This window comes from Manis pentadactyla, chromosome 2 (assembly GCF_030020395.1).
Source record: "Manis pentadactyla isolate mManPen7 chromosome 2, mManPen7.hap1, whole genome shotgun sequence".
NCBI lineage: Eukaryota > Metazoa > Chordata > Mammalia > Pholidota > Manidae > Manis > Manis pentadactyla.
In genome coordinates, this window is record NC_080020.1 from 234,879,492 (window position 1) to 234,903,200 (window position 23,709).

At 55.3% G+C, this 23,709-nt stretch overlaps 1 protein-coding gene across 1 annotated transcript in view; it reads right to left on the reverse strand.

Annotated features, from left to right (window-relative positions):
- The window catches only part of TPO (thyroid peroxidase), a 53,947-nt gene that overhangs the window by 5,545 nt on the left and 24,693 nt on the right, over positions 1-23,709 (reverse strand). The window contains exons 5-14 of the mRNA XM_057497559.1: positions 19,359-19,488; positions 17,256-17,462; positions 15,843-16,346; positions 13,631-13,889; positions 12,298-12,468; positions 10,465-10,702; positions 9,610-9,818; positions 9,158-9,328; positions 5,217-5,348; positions 4,418-4,517 (exon numbers count right to left, since the gene is read on the reverse strand). Of these exons, the coding sequence (XP_057353542.1) occupies positions 4,418-4,517; positions 5,217-5,348; positions 9,158-9,328; positions 9,610-9,818; positions 10,465-10,702; positions 12,298-12,468; positions 13,631-13,889; positions 15,843-16,346; positions 17,256-17,462; positions 19,359-19,488 (2,121 nt within the window). The remainder of the gene's footprint in view (positions 1-4,417; positions 4,518-5,216; positions 5,349-9,157; positions 9,329-9,609; positions 9,819-10,464; positions 10,703-12,297; positions 12,469-13,630; positions 13,890-15,842; positions 16,347-17,255; positions 17,463-19,358; positions 19,489-23,709) is intronic.

Genomic DNA, 23,709 nt, shown 5'->3' on the forward strand with positions numbered 1-23,709 from the left:
ATTTAACCCAAAATAACATGAGAGATAGTTTGCATCTTGAGGTTGCTCAAGTTTTTTTCAGAAATGGAAAATGGGGAACAGTGGTTAGATGTAAGGAGTATATTTACTGAAGAAAGATAATGTAATTCATTTTTTAAAACTATTATCAAACCAGAAATCTGATCCTTAAGAAGAGCCCCAGCCCCCACATGAAAGTACCAAAGGTGGCTGGGAGCAGCACGTTAGTGACAGATTAGAAACTGCTTCCGGGAGAGAGTGCTTGCCCTGCCTGGATCCGCACGTTGGCTTCAGGTGGAGAAGCCACAGAAGTCCCACAGACAAGTGCTGGCGGACAGGAGGGCTGGGCTCCACGCAGCCCAAGGGCTGGTTTCCCCTGGGGGAGAGGCAGGTGAGCACTGCCCTCCTCCTGTTTACACTCGGGGGAAAGTGACACTTTAAGAAAGGAAAAACACCTTGCCCATAAACAATATTTGCTGGGACTTCAGTCAAATGTGTCTAAGCTGCAAAAAGCCGAAGGAGGCTTCGTGTAGGTCTCACCTCCTGGCCAGGGGCCGGGTGCCGCTATGTTAGCACAAGTGTCAGGCTCCAAGGGCTGTGGACTGCCAGGTGTTCTCACCTCCCGGGGGCCAGGATGTCAGAAAAGATTGTTTTTCCAATTGTCGCCTTTGGCACTGACAGGTGATAACACTCAGCTGACGGGGCCTGAAACCCCGCCTCCCACCAGGCTCCTGGCTGGCTCTGTCCAGGCACAGGCCGTGGATGCAGGTCAGGGGTCGTAACCCGCATGCCCCTGCAGCAAAATGCACACCACTGTGAGGAACAGCAGTACACAGGCGGTGCCACACAGTCAGGGGCGCAGCACCATCAGCCACAGGCAGAGCTCAGCTGGAGCGCCACCCCTCGGGGACAGCCCAGGATGACGGCCACAGTCAGGACTGAAATGGTCAAGGCAAATCAAGGGCGAGTCAGAAGAGCTGGTCCCAACATGGAACCGTTTCCATCAGCTGATAATCACCGGTAAAGGGTGTTTTGTGGAAACTGAGGCTGGAGAGCTAATAAGTTCAGACCTGCAGAAAGGATGCGGGGAGAACTCTCTGTGGCCAGAGGCGTGATGATCAAAACGGATGTGCTGCAAAGAAACTACCGATGGACAAAGTGCTCTTTTAGTGGGAAAGTTGCACAGAAAAGACTTCATCTGGGTGAATATAATTTCAATGAAATAATGTATGTAAGAAAGTTGACCAAGGAGTTGATTTAATGGAGTTAGGTCTGGATCGGAGTTTCCCAGGATAAATACGGCTGTACAAATGTATTTCTGATTGAAATGTTTACGTTAATAGTCCTTGCCCCAAAGCATATAGCCTTAGCCCTTACAGAGTAGGGGGGGCAGAACTGGGAGTGGGGAGCCACACGCCTTGTGTCACTGAGAGTGAAATCAACGTTTACTGAGCACAGAGCGTGCCTGAACCTGTGCTGGGTCCCCCGTCCCTCTCTCTCTGTCTCTGCCCTCCCCTCGCACCCTGAGGCTGGCACACCAGGACTCCCAGGCTGGGAGGCTGAACCAGGGGATGGGACCAGGCTGCTCGCTGTGTAGGGCGCTGCCCCTGCCCTGTGCAGGTGCTCAGGTGTCTGGAGGAGGGGCGGCAGGTGTAAGTCCCTCTGCCAGGGTTGCAGGGGGCCACGGGGCGAGCGGCCATCCCTCCAGCCCCCACCATGGCCGCTGCTGTGATGTGGCGTTTGTGCAGAGCGACTCCCTGGGTGGGGTGCATGCACGCCCCTCCTCAGGCAGACTTTCCTGATCAGCACCTGCCCCTCCTCACCCTTCAGGCCGGGAAACTGCACACCCAAGGGCACGTGGCCGTCCCCATGTAAGGCCGCAGAGTCTGACTGCAGGGGTGGCCGACACTTGCCTCCCAGGTTTCCCTGAAGGCGCACTTGTTTAAGCTGCACTGTCTTAAAGAAAACAGCTTTTTCCTTGTGTGTTGGGGGGCAAGGGGCTCGGAGCTCCTCATAATGACAAGGTGATGGGTGTCTGACAGATGGTTACTAATGCACATGGAAACTAAGTCTGGGTGATTCCAGTGTTTTGCAGTGCGAACATTTAGCTGATAAGATGCCAGAACCCGGCTAACTTGAGGCTGTCTGCCTAGGACCTACCTCATTTTTATTGCTTAGTCAACTGCATGGAAAGCTGAGGGTTTAATTATTGCCAATGTCTAAGCTTTCGAGACCAAGTGATCCTTCAGCCAGGGAATATCTCCTGCCATGACCCCATCTAAAACTAGACATGGTTTAAACATTAGTTTAAGTAATCTCCACAAAACAGGGAAGCAGGAGGCCTTGAAGAAAAAGTTGTTATTAAACAGTCAATGATCAGTCAAGTTAACAGCCTCCGAAGGTGTGATCATCCCTGAAAGCTCACTTTGAAGGGAGGCAAGAGGGACTTGGCCAAGGTCGCGCCTTCCAGGCAGACTGGGGGTCTCAGAAGCAACCCCACTCCTGGGCAGCCTTGGGCCAGTGCCACCGTCTGCAAATGGGCATAATAATGGCACTGTATCCATCCTCCTTAGTGCTGCGGGCACAGGGCACCACAGACAGGTCATGTGAGGACAGAAACCTATTCCCTCCCCGTCCGGATTCTGGTTGTCCAAGATCAAGGTGTGAGCAGGGCTGGTCCTGATTCCTTCTGAGGCTGAGGGCACATGTGCCCCAGCCTCTCCCCATTGCTGCAGGTGGCTGGCAATCCCTGGTGGTCCCTGGCTTGTAGTCACAGCACCCAATCTCTGCCTCCGTGTTCACACGGTGCCCTCCGTGTGTGTGAGTCTGCATCCAAATTCCCCCCTTTTATAAGGACACCAGTCACGCTGGGTCAGGACCAACCCTAATGACCTTGTCTGGATGAATTACGTCTGCAATGATCCTGTCTCTGGATCAGGCACATACCCAGATACTAGAGATCAGGCCTTCAACACATGAATTTGGGGGACATGTCCAGCCTATAACAAGTACCTACCTCAAATGATCGACAGGAAGGTGAGATGAGATAGTGACAAAGAATTACTTAGCATGCTGGGCACACAACCTCTGCCTGTTCCTGTTAGCTCGTGATCTAAACACGAGGTGCAGGGCTGTCTGAGTATAATCAGGGCTAACAGAGCCACTCAGGGCAGGTGTTTGTGAATCTGTTAGAAAGTCTATCACTTAAATATCATTTGGCAGATGGGTGTAAACTCATGCGTCAAATAAAAAAGTCTGGGCAGCAATGGGCTCCAAGTGCCAAAGACGCAGCACCTGGCTTTACTGCCAGACCTCAGCAGGTGGAGAAATGGAACAGAGTGGTCACCAGTGAGGGGCTTTCCCTTCCAGGTGCTCAGAGCAAAGTACAGGCCATGCCTGGCAGTGACGGATGAGTGATGGCAGGCCTGGTCACTGCGGCTGACGTTCTGACTATTTACAAACGTGTTCCTGTGAGATGTGCAGACCACAGAGAGAAGTTCCTTTTCAGGCCAAGCAGCAGGCATTTCTAAACATGGCAAGAAGCCCTTATAAACGACAGGGCTGCTGACACGCAGAGTTCATTGCCTTGCTGCGAAGATGAGAAGCTGTGTGCTGCAGTGTGGTGCTGTGCTGGGAGTCACAGGGCCAGGGCTTCTGCAGACCAGGCAGCCAGCTTGAAAGAGAAACGCTAGGCTTTTAGTCAGCCTGGCACATTGAGGCAGGCATGAGGGTGGCACAGACAGTGCAGGCATTGGTGGGGGTGCACATGGGCCCTGAGGAAAGACTGGCCAAGCCATGGTGTCTTATATTTTATGCTGCTACTTTTCTAAACAATTTCTGTTTAGAGTAAACACTATATACTGGAATTTAAGCAATAGTTAGAGCTTGATTCATGAGACCTTGCTCCCGCCGGCTGCAAGAATACAGCCCAGCCCCTGGAGAAAATGCTCTCAGCACAGAAACATGCATATCTGGCAGCTGAAGTCCTCAATGGTAGCACCATTTTTAACATAAAAGTCCAAGTTTCAATTTCCCAATTTCCTAGGAGTCTCCTTGATGGAGGGGATACAGCTGCAGAATATAGTTTTTATGCAAGGAAGACATTCATTCTCTGAGGAACCTTTGCAAGAATCTTTACTTCTGATTTGAGTACCTCAATATCATCATTTAATGTTAGCAGGAATCCAACAGCACTGGGTCTCCACCCACAGATATCCAACCCCCCTAAAGTGTGAGGTGGCCACCCTGCTTTTAGCATTTAAAGTGTAATGAAAGAGTCAGAGCGTAATGGGCTGCATGAAGTGGCTCTGGAGGCAGATGCCTCTGGGGCACCGGGAACCACCTTCAGAAAAACCAAGCGGCATCGTTCCCAGCCTGTGCACAGGAGCGGGAGTGACCTGTCAGTGGGGGCAGGACTCACCATCTGCCAATCACTGTCCAGGCGAGGCCCGCCAGGCCGCCCACCAGCAGGGCACCCAGCACGATGGAGACCAGGGACGCCTTTGGGAGCCTCCCGGAGTCTGGAGTGAGAACGCAGCTGGTCAGTGGGCCTGCCCAGCCCAAGCCCACCCTGATCTTGGCCCGGAGCCTCCCTGTGCAACAGCACGAGCCAGGGGCACAGATGCCTGAGTGCGAGGTGTGTGGGGAGGGCTGCGGAGACGGGAGGAGATGGTTGCCCATCCCCAGGCCCCTGGCCTCCCAGTTGGCACCGCAGCCCTCCTGCAAGACAGAGGTCATCTCCCTGTCCCGACCTGGGACAGCACATGTGAGCCCCATGCAGAGGCCCTGGGGACCCCGAGAGGACTTGATGGGGCAGAGAGTGGACCATGGTGGCCGTGACCAGAGGCTGGCAGGGGGAAGGGTGCCCTTGGTCAGCTGCCCTTGCAGAAGCAGGTGGACGGTGGGCCACAGCCCTGGGGGTCCCCTCAGCTGTGCCCTTGTTAGAGCACCGGGGGAGCCAGGGGGCCACAGGGTGTCAGATTTCCCAGCCACAGGCCACGTGTTCACTGCAGGAAAACACTGAGCAGGTGGTGGGATACAGACTGGAAGGACCACGGCTGGACAGGAGTGACACGCAGGCCAGGCCAGGCTGCGCACAACCCTGCGGGCCCCACCCCCACCCAGTGCTGCAGGACAGACATTCTCAGGACGTAGTGGGCGCAGCGGGCTGGAGGGACGACCCACAGCATGGGGACGTGTGGGTGCCAGGCGTGTCTCACCTAGACAGGTCCTGCCATCCTCGCCCAGCACATAGGGGTCCGAGCACTTGCACAGGAAGCCTCCCTTGGTGTTCTCGCAATGGGCCGAAGCATGGCAGGGAGGTGCCCCCGGGTCCTCACACTCATTGATGTCTGCACAGACAGGACAGGTCAGCTGCCCACCCACCAGCATTCCCCATGGCCCCTCCAGGAAGAAAAGAAGCCCAGGTCAGGCACATTCTGGTCTCCCTGTCCCGGGAGTCCACGAGGAAGGTGTGGCCCCTGGGGTCCCTACACTCCTGGATCAACGTGCATGAAGACCGAGGACCCGCGCACCTGGCCAGGCTGCTTTGCTGTCCTAGAAGGGCTGCAGACTGTACCCTGGGCCCAGCCAGCTCGGAGCATCCGCAGAGATGCCCCCCTTCCCTAAGCACACTAGGCTGACTGGAAACCTTACTCTGCCCAGTAGACACAGAGACATCAATTTGTACCCATCTGTCTCATAACCTCTTGGAGAAAGGCCACAGACACGTGGCTTTTACCCATTTTCAATTCCTGACTTTAAGGCTTTCAGGCTAGTTTTTTGCTAGTTTTCCTTCCATCTGATTTTTATGTGGATGGATTTGAGCAAGTAGGACCAGGACTGGAGTGGAGAAGAGACAATGCACCTCCCTTGGTTTTGTGTATCAAATACTCAGTTAAACCGTGGGCGTTCCTTTCTGCAGCCATGGACGCGCTGAGTGATTTCACCAAGATCCAACCAGAGCTCTTCCGATCACATGGATTCACCACAGAAACAAACAGCTCCCTCTCTGCTATATTTAAGGGTCTGTTTCTTTCCTTGTAATTCTCTATTTAGAAACTTCTAGTGTAGGGCATACATTGCATGGAAAATATGTGTGTACATACACGAGTGCATTTATACCCATGTGAGGGTGTTCCTTATCAAGCTTCTATGATTTATTTTTAAGGTATTATTTCTTAATCACAAATGTATTGAGACAAAAACACAGGGCTATATAAATAGAACGCCAGCACCCTCTCCTTCCTCATCCCATCTCACTGAGCCTCGGAAAGCAAGACAACGAGCTTCTGAGTCCATGCAGACATTCATAAATATGCCACGAGTAAACAGGCCCTCCGCTGTCAAGCAAACCTTGAGGGCCCTCACCACGCACATGGCGCTGGGACTCGCGCCTCTGCATCCCGACACATCACGACGCGCCCAAGCCAATGGAGACCTGCCGATTTGTTCAGCATGAGAGCTCGCGGTGTGGATGTGCCGACATTCAGACCCTCCACCTTTGACCACTGGACCCAGGCCCTGCTCTTTGCACTGTGCATTTCACTAATTTAAACTGACAAGCTGCGATGATCACTGATCACCAGCCTCATTTTACATTTGAAAAGTGGAGGCACATGGAAGCCAAGGGTTTGGGAGGTCAGGGGGTCCTGCCATGGTCAGTGAGGAGCACGGCAGTGGGAACCAGGCTTGTGGAGAGCTGGTGGGCAGGGTTCCGAGCTGCACAGTTTACCCCAGGGTCTTGTTAAAAATGCAGGTCCTGACACAGGACCACTGGGGAGGCCTCAGAGCCGGCATTTCTTACGGCCCCTAGGGTTCTGCCACTGCTCACGAACCTCGATGGGAGCCAGGAACTGTGCGCACCTTGGGGGCCATGCCGAGGAGCAATCCCGGAGCCCCGGAGCGCCCCCGTCCAACTCAGAAGACGAGAGCTGCTGCTGTTAGCTGCTGGTGCGTGCTGGGCACGGCATCCCGCTGAGGAGGTAACTGGGGCGGGGCCTGGGCGCATCCACAGGGCCAGACAGTGGACGGACGCATGGAGCCTGGGCTGTGGGGGTTCTTCTCTTGGTCCCTTTGCAAGTTTCTGCTCCCCTTTTATCTGACCCCTCACAAGCCCCTGTGAGTAGAGCTTTAGGGTTGTAAACACTGAAATAAAATAGCCAAAATGCCTACATAAATGCCCAGGTACTTAGGCAGAGGATGCCTGGTGCACCAGTGTGGCTCACACCGTGGGAAGCCGTTCTTGGCCTAAACGTGCCCGACCCCAGAGCACAGGCCGTGTTCTCCTCGGTCGGACCACCAACGTGAGCCAAGAATCTGAAAGAATCTGGCATTTAGATTTTGCAGGGGCGCCAAGCCAGACACTAAAGCTTCCAGGTCTGTTACATTTTCTCCACCTGAAGGAGCGGCTGCAACAAGGTAAGTACCTGGAGAAACAGGTGTGGCTGCCGGTGAGGACCAAGCACGGCATCGTGCGCCGCAGGACCGCCGGCGCCCTGGGTGGCGCTCCCAAGCGCCTTCTCTTGCGGTGCCCTCCCAGAATGCCCCCCTGGCCTGTGGCCCCCGGCCCCCTGTGCCACCGTCTGCTCCCCTGGGCTCCTCCTTGGCAGCAGCGCTCACGACCAAAGCCCAGAGGCGGGAGGGCGGTGCTCGCGGTTTAAGCGAAGGCTTTCCGGTCCAGGCAGGTGCTGCCCAGCAACGGGTTCCCCCAGCCGGCCGGCCTCCAGCCTGTTTCCACTGAGCCCTGGGCCACCAGCTCCTCCCCAGCTACCTCCCGGGCATCCTTCTGGGGGCAGCACAGTCCCCTGCCTCCCTGTCCTCCCCCCACCAAGGCAGTGCCCGGGCCTGCGCTACACACTGACTCGAGCTGATGCTGACACGGGATCCGTCCTGTGGGGGCTGATCAGTCTCCCTTCTACGAGCCACTCTAGAAGCAGCTGGTCACGGTCATACCCTTCCAGCACAAAACACTTTGGACTTCCAAAATTGACAGGGAAATTTTTGTTGCTGTGTTAAAATACATGTAACATAAAATTGACTCTCTTAACTGTCGTTATGTGCACGTGTCACTGGCATGACGTACGCTCTCGTGGTTGTGCAACAGTTACCACCATCTGTCTCAGGGTTTTTCATCTTCCTAAACTGAAACTCTTTAAAGACAAAAAATTTGGACTTTGGTTTTACTTCTGCTTGCAAACCAGCCCGGTGCTTGCACGACCCCATCTCCTTCTCCGGTGCCTTGTAAATGGAGCCCCCAACAGGTGGTGGGCACAAGACCTCTCCTGCTGCCAGTCTCCTCTTTTGAATGGCTGCTGGGCTTGAGGAAATGTCCCACCACCACGGAGTGGGGACATCTGTGTTTCCAGCATCCCAAGTCCCTGTCCTCGCTGCCACCCTCTGCTCACTGAGCCAGTACCGTGCTCTCAGGACTTGGCTTACAGGCATCTCTGAATGAGATGTGCTCTAACGGGGAGTCCCCAGCCCTGGGAGGCCGTGCACAGAGGCTCCTGCGTTTCCAAGGACAGTCCTGTGGGCACTTCCTGCCCTGCCAGCCTCTCTGAAGGAGCCTCTCGGGACTCAGGGACTCACGTGCAGCTCAGTGCGGCTGCCTTGGCACCTGGTCCTAGCAGTTGAGAAAGGAAATCAAGAGGGAGAGACCCGGGGAGCCTCTCACAGGGGCCCAGGGAGCCATGTGACTGGCACTTTCTTGGCCCCAGTTCCACACACAGACCTAAGGACCCTGGGAGGGGGCCCTGTGCCCGGGCTCACGGGCAGAGAAGCCGTGAACCTGGGGCTCAGCGTGCGTCTGCCCGGTTCCTGCCGTGGGCCATTTCTGTCCTGCTCTGTCTGAGGAACGAGTGGCTCTCCTGCTTCCTGGTGCCAGCCTGCCCGGTGAGTGGCTGGCTCCCTCCCTCTTTTCTTTCCTTGTGCAACAGCACCCCCGCCACCCCGCTGGACACGATTCTGTGTGACTGTCCTGGCCCTTCATTATCTGGAAGGAGGTTGGCTTGCGAGCTTGGCCCATGAGGGTGGAGTGCTACCTCACTTCTGTGCCAGCACAGCCCAGGAGACCCCCAGGCACCTTTGCGGAGTGACGTCTGTTACGACCTCCTGTCTGACAGACGTGGGCACCCCAAAGCCCAGCCGCCGCACGACTGACCTTCGCAGATGGGGGGCCGGGAATCCCATCCTTGGTGGGTGCACGTGGCCTGCTCCTGCCCCAGAAGCTCAAATCCGTGACGACAGGTGTACACTAGCACATGCCTCCCAGATTCCTCGCAGAGCACGAAGTCGCCATTGTCCACTTTGTCTGGGACGCCACACATGTCCCCTGTGCATGTCCAAAGGCAGATGGCATCAGAGGCGTGACACCCAGGGGACGGCCCCTCCTGCCCGGCAGCCCACCACAGTGCCCCAGATAACCCGCCAGGCCAGCGGGCCGCTGTGCATGCTGGCTGAGCGCTCCCACGACCACTGGCCACTCCTCGCTCCCCCGGAGAGGTCCCGGCCCCTTGTGGCCTGACTCCCAGCTGTTTCCTCACACCGCACTTCTTTACAGTGGCTCAGTGGAGTCCAGTGCACCAGCATCGCTTACAAAGAGGCTGGAATTACCGTGAGGAGTGGCTTCCCGCCACGCCTCCAGGTCCAGGCTTGGAATGTCTGCACACGGCTCAAAGTCCTGGGGAAACGTCCCAACCCGAAAGGCGTCGGCGGGCACGCTGCTGAGCCCTGTGTTGTCGCAGATGACCCGAGACAGGGACTGCTTCTCCAGCTGGTGCCTTTGAGCTTCACTGAACACCAGGCTGTTTTCCCACCAAAACCTGGTAGAAGGAGGGAGCAGAGGGCAGGGGAAGAAAAGGCCGCTTTCAGAATCAGCGCCTTTCCCAGGTCCCAGCATAGCTGGAAGCACACAGGTTTGGTGAAGATGCAGTTTTGAGTGGGGTGACTTCTAGCGCCGTCTCCCAGGTATTCCTAACTGCAGGGATGCCTTCCACGCCCCCCGGCCCAGGATGGATGATGGGAGTGGAACGGAGTGGGCAGGGGACCCAGGGAGCCTGTGTGCTTCTTGAAAGATATTCTCAGGCACTGTGGCTACAAGAAGACAACCGGGAGTGGGGTCAATGGAGAGAGAGCGGGCCTGCTTCCCACACTGTCTGTACCCTGCCCAGATTCCAGCTTCACCACCTGTGGTGGCAAACGGGCGGGAACCGGATGTGGGGACAGGAGCTGGCTTCTCGAGTCCTGCTCTGCTCCTAGGCAGTGCTGGCCTTTTCTCGGCACACTTGTCCCCACCTCTCCAGACCCAGCAGACATCAGAGGATGTCTGAACTCAGACGGAGTCCCAGGGTCGTGGTGAAAGGCAGTGTGCTCTGCACACAATGCCTGCTGCTTCGGGTGATCAGACAGTGTGGATGGTTCCCGCCCCACCTTCCACGTACACCGTGCAAGCAATGGTCAGATACCCACCGGTCACCGTCCCTCAGGGCCTTCATCTGTTTTCCAATGATGCATGCAAATAGTGGCCCCGTGCGTGCCTGTGGGAGGAAGTCTTCAGCCAAGCCGCCCAGCCAGACATCAATGTTATCAGGGTGCTGGTACAAGGCCATTATTCTGTCCACGAGGCTCCCACTGGTGATGGCGGTGTGCAAGTCGGCCTGCGTCTGCAGCCTGGGTAAGCCACAGAACTCTCTCCATTCATTGTAACCTGCAGAGGAAGAGGCCACAGGCTTTTGTGCACAGGACTGAATATTCATCCTGTCCCCCATTAGTGCACCAGCCCCAAAAGGCACACAGCTGGCCCTTAAACAACGTGGGCTTTATCTCCAAGGGTCCACCTATACGTGGATTTTTTTCAATAAATACAGTATAGTCCTGTGAATGTATTTTTTCTTCCTTAAGAGTTTTAATTTTTTTTTCTCCAGCTTACTTTATTGCAAGAGCACAGTGTATAATAATTCTCACATATAACTTACAAAATGTGTTAATTGACTTTGTTATCAGTAAGGCTTCTGGTCAGCAGTGTGCTATTAACAGTGATGTTTTGGGGAGTCGAAGGTTGTATGTGGCTTTTTGACTGTGCAGGGGTCAGTGCCCTTGACGCCACGTTGCTCAAGGGCCAGCTGTCCCTGTGATGATCAATCCCAGCTGCAGAGACAGCCCTTCGTCAACCCATTCCACGTGGACTGTGGTGTGTTGGAATATTCCTGCACGACTGCTGGGTGCTTGTGGAAGTTTGCCTATAAACAAGCTGGGATCCGAGATGCTGGAGTGGCTTCCTGCACTTTCCAAGCCCATGTTCGTCCCTGTCTACAGAGCAGCTGAGACAGCGCCGCCCACATCCACTGTAACAGCGCGACCCCCAGGAGCACGGCGGGCGCTCAGAAGGGACAGGTGAGAATCTTGTCTCATCTGCAGGACGGTGTCTCCGCGCCTTCCTTGCTGCAGGTGATTGAGGAGCTGTTGCCCGACCCTGTGCTCAGTCTCCTCGACATGATCATAAACCAGCCTCCTGGATTATGAGGGGACATGGAGAGCCATAGGTGGAGAGGCTCTTAGGGCAGTTAGGGAGGACTGGGCACCCAGGAACCTGCCCCGGTGGGCCTGCAGTCACCAGAACTGTCAGCCATGTCAGCAGGGGGACCTGGGGGAGGCCTGGCCCTTGCCACAGGGCACGGGGAGAGCTGACCTGCACCCGGAAGTGGGGCAGGAACAGGCTCCGGCAGGTGCTGCAGGTCGACCAGCAGCTGAGTGGCAGGAGTCACGAGGGAAGGCCACGGGGGGCCTCGGGGAGGGATGACGTGGATCAGGACAGCTGAGAGGGGATGGGGCCAGAGGGGGCATGAGCAAGGTGGGGACGGGGAGCCCGCGCACCCAGTGCCCAGAGACTGGGCCAGCTGGAGAGTGACAGCCCCGAGGGAGCAGGGCGGTGTGAGACGAGAGGCAGGAGGGCCCTGGTGTCCTGCGCCCTGGAGGCTGCACCTGCAGGCCCCCCACCCCACTGGGAAGTCAGAGGTCCGCAGGGACACACGCTCCTCCCCCCAGGCAGGCTCTTCCTGACAGCTCAGCCCATCCTGCCTGGAGGCATGGACCTCTGCACATTCCCATGGCCTGAGGGGCGCTCCTGCTGTCTGAGGGCAGCCAGATGCCCCCTCAGTGGGGTGGACCACAGGGCACAACAAGCCCTTTTTTAGAAGCTGGCAATATATTTTCAGATACATTTTCCTTCGAATCAGCCTCTCACAGCCAGGCTGCTGGGCATGTGGATGCAAGCGCCGGGAAGGAGCCCGCAGGGTGGCAGACCTGGCAGGCCATGGTCCCGGCCCCTCTGCAGGTTGAGCGATGCCAGGTCCAGGGCCTCGTCGCCGGACAGCACGAACAGACTCTCCGTCAGCTCCTCGTTCATCAGCTGGTCCTGCACCTGCAGCTTGGCAGGTCTCGCCAGAAGGCCCCTTATGAGGGGGTCCACACCCCCTGGAAAATATCACAGGAAAGGCCATGTGGTTTTCTGATGAGTTCTGGAGAGGCGGAATGGCACCTCAGATTGTAAACTATGCTTGTTCACAACAAATTCTTTCTGCAGGTTCACAAATTCACCTTTTATGATTCCAAAGATTTCTGAGCACGGTTAGGGTACTGCCTCACGTGGGATTAGCACCTGTCTGCTCCCCAGGGGGGCTGAGGCATGGGGTACATTGGACAGGCCTCTAGGTCCAAGGGGACCCAGACATGCAGCCTTCAGCCCTGACACTCTGCCTCACTCTCGGAGCAGAAGCATTGCACTCAGAGCAGCCCTGCTGAGCAAAGTCTGTAGGGCAGTGAAAGGGGGCTTCCTCTGGTGCAGCCAGGGCACTGGGGACCTGTCCCCCCTCACCTCCAGTCATCCTGCACCATCCACCCTGCAGGGCCCCTTAGGAAGGCGGGCTGGGCTGCCTCTCAGGCCCCTCCCCAGTCATATGGAGTGAGGGTCTCTGTGGGATCTGCCCAGCCTCACGGTGCCCCGACAGTACAAGCCAAGGAAGGGCGATGTGCTCAGCCGCTGCAGGGCAGCTTGGTCATCACTGGCCACCTGGCCTCTCTCCCACAAACTCGGTGTGCGTGCACGCAGGGCCAAGGGCGTGTGCAGTGACTCCTCACCACCTCGCTCCCCACACTACATCCACGGGAGGACGCGCAGCGTGGGCAGGGAGGGGCAGGCAGCACGAGGGAGCGTGGACGTACCAGGTACCCCACCAGGTCTGGGAAAGGCCCCTGTGCCTCTCAGGACCCATGTCCAGAGGTCTCCCAACTGTTCCCTCCTGCAGCTGTGGGGCACTGAATGGCCAGGAAGGAGAGGTGGAGGGCAATGGGAACGGCCTGACTTACAGTGCACAGGCACACGTGGGGACGCTGCTGGGGTACTTTTGGAACAGTGCTGGCGAGGTAACCCTCCCTGGAATAGTTTATGCTCTGAATTCTGAAGAGCTTCAGAAACCTGAGGAAAAGTGCTTTTGACAACAGCTTAGCCTTTTAAAAAGCTGTGAAGACACTTGTTTCCTCCCTGAACACTGACAACCGGATGGCACCCGGGGCCAGTGTGCCCGCACCACCCCGGGTGGAGGAGTTCCAGCAGCCAGGAAGAGGGCTTGGGGCGCACCTTCCTTGAGCAGCCTCCAGGGGCTGAAGAAGGCATCCTTTAGCCGCAGTGGGGGGAGCGTGGGGTGCTCCTGGAAGCGGGCGTCCAGCCTCCGCACCTGCGGGTGCACCGTGGCGTGGCCGAAGCGGAACGCGGCCGTGGAGAACACGTTGGACGCGGTGGGGTCCACAGAGGGGTCATAGCCTGTGTAGGGGCCCACGTGCTGCTGGAAGGCCTCGGGGCCCAGGATTTTGGGCACGTAGTCCCGCATGGTGATGATCTGTGGAGAGAGGAAGACATGCATGCTTCCGAGTAGGCCCAGGTCCCCGAAGCTGGAGGGCTTCTTGCATGTCCCGGGGGCTCAGTGCCCCAGGAGGGGCACGCCATCCAGGAAAGGGAACAGGTAAGCAGGTGCGAGAACACCAACAGTTCCCAAGTCCTCATGGTACTTGTCTTATACAGGGTTGGGCAGCCTCAAACTCAACTTCTCAGAAAGGGCTTCTCAATGGACACTCAGGATTTGGGCACAGGGCTAAGTACAGAGCTCCATTCTCAGGATGGTGACGGCCCAGCTAGCTCCTCGCAGGGAACACAAGGTCAGCGGGCACTGACATGGCACCAGGCTGTGGCCAGCACAGTGCCAGCCCCTGGGCAATCTGCATGAAGGCCCCTTCCTGCCCTCCAAACACTGGCTGTGCTTCCTCATTCCTGAAGTTCAGTGAGGATCAAATCCAGGAGGGGCTGAGCTGCTGTGGTGTCCCCTCCAGCACGGGAGAACCGTGGGAAATAACAGTGCAGGCCCAGGCCTGTACTTTCTCTTTATCACATGGTCCCAGGAGAATGACGCACAAGGGCTCTGCTTTTGGGTTTAACAGTATTTCTTTCAGGTGTGAAAACCAGTGTCAAACTTCTTGGTCAATAAACCACAGTTGTGTATCTAAACGATGTGTCTGTCCCCACACTGGCTCCCGGATCGGCACTGTGGGTGGGTATGACTCCATCGTGCAGGAGCCGCCTCCACACCAGCAAAAGCCCTGGGGCCACAGACATGCCTGGATGTGGTGAGGGGAGTGCCACCCCCTCAGAACAGGGGCAGCAACAACTTTAAATTTAAGTGTAAACAGCTGTGAGGACGTTCTGTCTTTTTCCCTTCCCTGAAGTTTGACTTGTGACCCCAGAGGGCAGCAGCACACAGGAGGCCCTGGGAACCGAAGGTGCCTGTGGCTGCAGGAGGACACGGCACAATGGCAGCTGCTCACACAGAGCAAGCTGGTACCTGGCTTCCTATCCGAGCAGGGCCATGGCCGGCTGGCGCCGGGGCAGCCGAGGCCTGTGAACTCAGCCCAATGCGCCCCCTGGGTGTTAATCTTCCTCTTCTCAATATCACCTCTTTGGTAAGACTTGTACCCTCCAGTGGCCCAAGTCCTCACCACTCAGCACCTAGGGGGTGGGAGCGGTACAGCAGGGGTTCCAGGACCCCACTGAGTAGGGACCGGGGCTTCTGGTCTGACCACTGGGTGCTCAGAGGTGGGGAAAAAGCAGGCTGTGTCTGGATGAGCCCGGCCTGCCATGGTTTCACTGTGACAACTTGGACACGCCAAACAGGATCAATAGGGTCATGGAGAGAATAAAGAGGTGCCATAAGGAGCCCCCTCTGGGGCCGAGTGTAGACACAGGTGGTGACCGTGAATTCATACTGAGCTCATTCTTCATAACAGCTCAGCCAACAGTGAGGCGAGCAGCCAGCTGCATGGGTGTCCCAGCCGTGCCCACAATTAACCGGCCAGCGTGACTCCGTCCATAATCCCTGAGCCAAGATTAACAGGCATCCTCATAGTTAAATTTGCCAATTTGCAAATCTCACAAGATCATTTTTCTTTTCATTTTCTCCATTGTCTCCAAGATTAAGAACATAAAAGTCATGGGTGGACACCCATCTCACAGGGTTGCTATGAGGGGTGAATGAGCTGACACCCCTAAAGCGCTTGGACTCACGGGCTGGCCCCTTACTCTTGAGCAGCTATGGCTGCCCGGGCCTCCTGGTGGCTTAGCCACAGCCAGCACCGCAGGGGAACAGCCACAGACGCAGCAGCCAGGGGCCCAGTCCTTGGGCAGCAACCGGGTTATCCTCCGTGGAGGGCGCTCGGGATGACCCTGCCCGCACCTGGAGCCAGGCGCCCCGATTGGCCCGGCCCGCACCTGAGCCAGACGCCCAGGCCGACCCCGTGCGCACCTGGTGCAGGGCGCCCACCACCTTGCGCGCCTCCTGGTAGGCGGTGTCGGCGCTCCAGTGCGCGTTGCGGGCCTTGAGCGCGGCGGCCAGGCGGTTGTGCTCGCGCAGCCACAGCGTGTGCAGCGCCGTCAGGGCGGGGACCTCGCTGGCGCGGCCGTCCCCGGCCAGGAAGCAGGGCGCGCGGGGCGCGCGGGCGCCGGGCTCGGGCGCGCAGGCCGCGGGCGGGGGCGCGAAGGGCAGGTGCGCGCGGCCGGCGTCGCGGTGGCGCGCGTTGACGCGGAGCAGCCCTTCGGCGCTGGTCCAGTTCCGCAGCTGCCGCTCCGCGGCCGGGGAGCTGCCGTACACCGTGGACGCGTCCAGGAAGGAGGTAAATCCGTTCACCTGCTGCCGCGGGTTTGCCCTGGACAGGTTGCCAAAGAAGGCGCCTTGGGCGCCCGTGCCGCAGGCGGCAGACGAGCGGAAAAAGGGCAAACAGGCCGGCGTCCGCGAAGCGTTGGCGGGGAGCTGCCGGGAGAGGGGAGACCGGGTCACCCGGGGCCCCTGGACTCCCCCCCGTGGTGGGTGCCGGGGCTGCGGGCCCGCCCCGCGCCCTCGGGTCAGGGACGCCGGCTGGGATTTCCTTCGCCGGGACTGATGCGGCCGCTGGGGTGCGCATCTTACCCTTTGCCCCCAGTTTTCGCTTTGGTGTGTTTTGCTGGGGCTTCTCTGCGGGGAGGGCCTCCCTGGCGCACAGCGGCGCCTGGAACGGGTTCAGGGAGGGTTTGCTGACCTGCCCTGAGGATGCAGCCCCAGACCATGTCTGCACTTAGGTAGAAAGCGTCCCTGGCTGGCTTTAAAGATGTTTTCTAAAGAGAAGTAATGACAACAGCCTGCTTTACTGTCCCTGCTCTCCTGGCCAAGAGGAAAACCACGGCAGGAGTGGGGACCAATTTCACAACATCCATCAGAACCCCACCTGCACCTACTCCAGGCCTGGCAGTCTCTCTAGGCCCCGGTCCCTTATGTTTACACACGTGCACAAAGATTTAGGTCCAACTGTGTTGGCTTCATTCTTTGTGGGAGCAGAAAACAAGCTGAAAACTTTCATTTGAAAGCTTAAGAGCTCGTTATGGAGCAAACTGGTTAGACAGGTTCCAGTGCGCACAAACGATGGGATTTCTGTCCATTTAATGATAGGGAGGGTGATTGGAATCACTAAGGGGCCCAGTACAAGGCAAAGAGCCGTGGGGCCCCACAGGCGTGAGAGGGCACAGGTCTGTGCAGGCACATGACGTGCACAGCTTCTACAGGGCAGATCCCACCCTCCCCAAACAGGACAAGTGGGGGCCTCGACATTTCATTTTATGCTTTTCTGACTTTGTAAAATGGCATCTACTAGTTTCATAGTAAAAAGTAAAAGTTTAGAAATTCTACCTGTATTGGAAAACAAGGGCTTTGCTTCTCACACGTCAGCTGACAGTCAGCTGCTCCACCCAGCGCGGCTCTGCTGGTACTCTGGGGTGTGAACGCGATGTCATGACCGATATATTGCCCCCACACCATCAGGAGGTCAGAATATTGGCCATCGTCCGTGACCGCTTCGTTGGGAGCTTGAATGACTCGCCTTGTCACCTCCCAGACCTGGGGGGGAGGAGACCGGCTTGTCACTGTGTGGGACGGCCACACCAGAGCACGTGGCAGTCGGGAGCCTGCTGCAGCCGAGGCTCCTGGAAGGTGGAGTCTGGGTGGGAAGACAGGTGCCAGGCGGCATTGCCCCAGTGCACTGGTCAGTGGCGATTACGGCCGATCCATTAGCCACTCTGAGCCTTCGTTTCCTCGTCTATAAATGGATGTAACAGGTTGGTCTTTCTGGATTGTGTGGGGACTGAATTAAGGCATTTATTAAACATGCAGCATTAGCGTGACATGGTCCATGGCCCAGAGGACAGAGCCTTGAGCCCCAGAGGGTTGTCCCCAGGCCTTACTTGGCCTGATTTCAAAATCCTGTGGTATCAGTGACTTCTTTCTCTTCCCAGTTCTCCCTTCCTGAGCCAGGTTGTGCACACGTTACCATCCGCGTGCCCCACCGTTGTACTGTGGGAGCAGACAGCTTGTTTTCTGGCCATACAGCTGCAAAGGGGGAGGGATTTTGTCCCAGGAGGTATCTTTCCCAGAGCCCCCAGCCCGCGCCTGACTCAGGTTACTGCCGTGATGAGGTCAGGGCAGACCTGGGACTTGCAGTGCATGCTGCAGTGGGTTGAAGGTTTAGTGTCTTAGGGTGGGTGTGGCAAACATATGTTGTGTGTGACTGGACGTGAATCTTTTGGGGGCTGCAGGGTGAACTGAGGTGGACAGAGTAACCTCTGTCCTAGCCTCATCCCTGGAGGCTGAGAGCACAGTATTTCACAAGGTGAGGCCCTGTGTGCACGATCACAAAGGGCCTTGAGATGGGGCGGTGACCCTGGATTTCTGAGGGACCCAGTCTAATCACACCGGTCCTTAAAATCCGAGACACTGTCCTGACGGTGTCAGAGAGATGTGGCTTTGGCAGCCAGGCTCGGAGGGCACACCACTGCCGGCTTTGGAGGAGTGGCCGTGACCAGGAACGCACCCCGGGAGCCACCACATCTTGATTTTAGACTGTGGGATCCACACTGAACTTCTGACCCAAAGCTGTAAGATAATAGATCTGCATAGTTTAAGGCGCTAAAGTTGTGATTATTTGTTACATCAGGAGTAGGATCCTTCCCCAGGCCACATTTAAAGATACTTGAGCTATGATTTTTCTAAACAGTTACACAGTTCTGAGCAAATGTGGGTTTATAGAATCTTATCTCCTAAGGAAAGTTCAACCTCAGGGACTGAGGAACCTGTCTGGTTCTCATACTAAGCGGCCAGCTGCAAACACTGCCCTGGACAAGCTTGTTTTCTGTAGGTGCTCCATTTGGGGCGGGGCACTGGCCCACTGCTGACCTGGGTCCCACCGTGAGTTCTCATACAGACTCTCTGGGCTGAGCAGGGCCTCAGTCACATTGTTGAACATAGACAAGAGGAAACAGACTGGCTCATTCACTGAAGCATGTAGTTGAGTTGGGGACAAATATCCAGTTAAACCACATGCATCAGCAATTGGATGTGAGTTTGCTAAGCAAATAATTTGGCCCTGGGAGTGAAGTGCAAGCACTGGTTTGCATAAATGAGTGAACTCTTGATTAAGTGTGTTTGAACATGACTAGTCTCTACCTAGGAACAGTCATTTATTTGCAAACTCTGAAGCCATGTAAAGGGCAGAGGCCCTGATGGGCCAAGACCCACGTGCATCGCTCTCTCACTGGCTGGTGATGCTAACCTTCAGGGGCCTGGGATCCCAGGCTGTGAGGCTGTGACTCCCTGCTCCACACCCCATGGTATGAGGTCCAAGGGAGTCCTGCGAGCAGGCCTCAGGGAGCGTGGGAAGGGGTTTCTCCCAGATTATAGCAGAGGCCAGCCATGGGGAACCCAATCCCACCAGTGCAAGCGGTTGGGGAAGGTACCCACCGGGGGCAGCGGGAACCCGTTGTACAGGAAGTGGGAGTTCCAGCCTCGGGGTTCACTGATGCCGTCTTCGTAGGCAGGGGGCAGCCATCTGGCCAGGGCTGTGTTGGAGGCTCCCCACCGGGGATGGACCCTGTGGGAACAGAGGCTGAGAAGAGTGGGCAGGCAGGGGCCCAAGTCTACACCAGCAGCCTCAGTGGATGGATTGGCCCTGGTGACCTCCAGGAGCCGCCTTCCAAAACCCCACTCCCCACGCACTGCCCTGATCTGACATGCCTCAGCCAGGTGCCCACCTGGGGAAGCCCCCACTCCCTCTGCAGGCCCCCACCCTGCAGGATAGACACGTCTGGGGCTCCTGACAGACAGACAGCCTGACGTATGTCTTGCTTAACACCTTGAATCAAGGTGCTGTACAGCCGTCTGGGGCATGTGCCTTTTCCTGTCATCTTTGTCTTTAGGACCAAGTTTCGGCTAGAAACACGGTTCTTTGGAACTTGATGAGATGTTCTAAATTCGGAAGTGAGATGGTTGTCAAGGGAGCATGTATTAATACATGTATCTGAATCAAAAATAAGTCAGGCTTTTTCTGAAAGTAAGCCCTCTCGGTTGACGCATTTGACAGTAGGAATGAGCCCAGCGATCAGCTCGTGTGGGAACGCGTCCTTACACGGACTGGCCTGCAGGTTCACTCCGTTGATCAAAAGACATTTTGACAAAAATGTAAAATTCATGGTGAGGAAAAGCTGTGTTTGATACTATTTTGATTTTACAAACTATTTTTGAGCGTGATTGTGTTAAGGTGCTTCTAAGAGATGGGGTATAAGTAAGGTGACTTGATATGTCCTGATCAGTTTCCAGAGACTGAGGAAATAAAAGCCTAATAATTGGTAACTAATCCTTATAAAAATCAGGTACTTTCCAATTTTTGTCAAAAAAAATTGGAGTTCAACCTGATTGGTGCTTGCTGACCGATCAGTAAGATGAGTGTTAGTGATAGCATGCTGTGGGCTTGTTCTCATCCGCGTCTCGGAGGGGGTGGCCCTGCAGCAATGCTGCTACCCATCCACCCACCCACAGGACAGGGTGTCCAAGCCTGCAGATGTGCAGGTGTGGGGACAGGCAGGGCCCTGCCCTGGACGCCCGCAGCCCAGTGAGAGGGACCCTGTCTGCTATGATCCAGAGTTGGGTACAGGGACTGTCCCAGCTCACCAGGACTCACGGGCCCTCAGCCAGCAGGTAATATTCACCCCACTGGCTGTGAACTGACCGAAATGCTGCACCCATCTCATCAGTAAGTTAATTCAATAAAAGTTTGCATCTGAGATAGGGCAGAGATAGGAGACAAGCATCACGAATAGTTTTCCAAAATAGCTGAGATACAAACAGTATAGTAAGAGCAGGAAATATTCCATCTTAAGGCTAAGATTCCCCTTTAAAAACCAGGAAGTTAAGAAGTAAGATTCCTAACATTATTTAGCAAAAAGATAGTAACTCAACCCACTTTGGGGTTCAGGGTGGGCAGTCTTGTCTGATATGTTCCCAGAGGGAAGCTGCTATTCTGGAGAGGAACTGACCAATTTCTTGTGTTAAGTTAATTTTGCAGAATTACCTGGAAGACTGATAATCGAAGGGACTTAATGTCTCTCACCAGAGATAGGCATTTTGAGACCACTTTACAAGTCTATGCACTCTGGCACTTTGAAAAATCCTTAAAATAGGGAACCCCCACCTTTCAGTGCACCTCCTCTGAGGATGCCCGTACTTTCTCTCTAAGTGCGTACCTGTAAATAAAGTCTGCTCCCTGCTCAGCTTGTGTTTTGTCTCTCTGCGCTTTCCAGTGGCAAGCGTCTTTGTGTCTCTGCTATTTCATTCTGTTTCTGAGTCTTCACTTAGTCTCCGCTTTCCCCCTGATAAGTAGGGAGGGGCTGCTGAGAGCTCAGATTGGCCGGCGAGTTCTGGTCACGGGCTGGCCCCATGCTGCGAGCTCCCTCTCCCTCCCTCCGCACCTCTGCATTTTCTTGCTCTCAGCTGTCGGCAAGGCCACCGCCCCTCATTTCCACTCTGGCGCTAATGAATTCCTTCCTTACCCACACTCTTCCGATCTGCTCCAGAATTCTCTCTCCCTCAGAGTCAAGAACCCTGCCCTGCCAGGGCCGAGGTCTCACCTGGTGCTCAGGGAGCCACCGCCCCAGACACAGCTGCCTGACAACACTTCCATGCTTGATAGTTAATTATCATTATTTGTAATAAGTTTGTTCTGATTTGACTGACTCTGCTCTAATAACAGTTGTAAAAAAATCTCATTCTTGAAGAAATTAATGAACACTTAGATTCGTACCCTCACTGGAAATTTTCTAAGTATGAAAGTTCAACTTATAATACATAAATATGTAAAACAAAATGTATGAGTGTGAAAATGTATGATGAATTGTGTAAGTGGATAAAATAAATAAAATATCTGCAGAGCAAATAGGGAAGTAAAGGGATATGTATAGTAGAAAATCAAAGACTTTCAATCTTCAAATATCCTACAAACAAAAAATACGGTAGAACTCGATCAGAAATATCAGTTCAAAGAGCAAAAACAAATTTTCTGTTAGAGAAACAATTGTCTTTTCAAATGGATTATTTGGCGTATAGATTTCCTGTGGCGTTTCCTCCGCATTTGTCAACCAGATCTCCATGGTGATACCCTGAAGTCGGGGCATCTGCGGGTGGTTGCCATATCTTTGCAGAAGAAAGCAGGAAGGCGCCAGCGAGAAGGTGCTCAGGGCCCTGGGCGCTCTGTGAGGTCACAGGCCAAGAGGATTTGAGTGGGAAAGACTGTACGATTCTTTCATGCATCTGATGTGTAGACACTTACAACCCTGAGGGCGTTAGGCGTACAAGAGTCATGACAGGCTAGATGAATTTTTAGAACTTCCAGTGTGTTGAAAATATGAATGTTTAAAAACTACTTGGTTTACTCTGATGCCACATTACCACCACCATTAAGGACGGAACACATCAACGTGACTGAGGCGGAGGCTCTGCTTAGGAAGAAAAGCTCCGTGTGCTGCTACGAAGCGGCTCAGCGCTGGGCACCAGAGGACCCCACACTTAAAGGCACAACCCGCTTTGGGCCTTGGTGACAGGCTGAGCAGAATAAGCTTCCTTCACCTGCCCGTCTCCTGATTCGCTACCTGGTTCCTGATGTTAAAGGAAAGAGACTTTGCTACAGCTACTTCCGTCACCGCCACCTCCCCCAGGGGCCATCCAGGGAGTCCACTGAGCGTGGCGGTGTGTCTGTAGGGACAGTAGTGGGGAATTTTCCCATCATCCATACTTCACTGATGGCCAGCACACCAGAGTGACGCCATCTGGAAACGATGTCAGGCAGCAATGCACTTAACCAGCTGCAGTAGGTCAGGGTGGGAAGGCTGGCGCTGCTTAGTGCATCAGACTCATTAAGGTGCTTTTTAATTAAAATCCCACATGCTGCTCGTGGGGAGGGGTTGTTTCACCCGGTTAAAAATGATGAGATGTTTATTTAACTGCTCAGGCAATGAAGTGTTTGCTGAGTTTACCTTTAGGCAGCTCACAGGATGCCCTACGGGCCCAGAGCGCTCAGCACACGTGTGCCCTCAGCCCGCTCAGCTTGCCCAGGACCTGAGGGGCAGCCCTCCCAGGGCCTTGAGCTTCTTGTGCCCAATCGGCTTCAGCACCTCACTGCTCCTCTGTAACTTTTGGATTAATGGCCACATTGGAACAATGTTCATAAAGCTGACAAAAATAAATGGACAGACACATTTCTGGAGGGCAGTTTTATGAGGAGACAGGTGTCTGCTCCAACTTGCCATGACCTATCTGAACATGAGCTCCATTCCCAGCACCTGGCACTAGAGGCTCTGATATTCTGCATTCTGAAGAGGAAGGCAATTCTGAACTCCCAGCTGGAAGACAGTTTAGATACAAAACTTGACATTGATGCTGAGATGCTCAGCGGTATGTTTTCTCGTTACTGATGGGATGCAGAGCTGGAAATGCACACCCTCCTGAAAAAAGAGGCATGGTGACCTGTCCCGGGGGAGATATGTTCAAGCTAGTTACATGCCAGGATAAAACTGTTAGGGGTGGCCTCCACTCAAGCAGTGACACGTCCCTTTCACACTTCCTCTACAGTGAGGGGCGTTCAGACTAGGAAGGTGCTGCTTTGTGCAGGATGTGAGGATCAGGATCATCTCCAGGCACCTGAAGATGCCTAGTGCCCTGAGAGGCCCTGCCCTGGAAGACATTCACCTCATCATTTGCCTGCCCCTGGGCTAAGCCAGTCAGTGTGGATGGCCTGGAAAAGCCACAAGGGGGGTGGGTATGC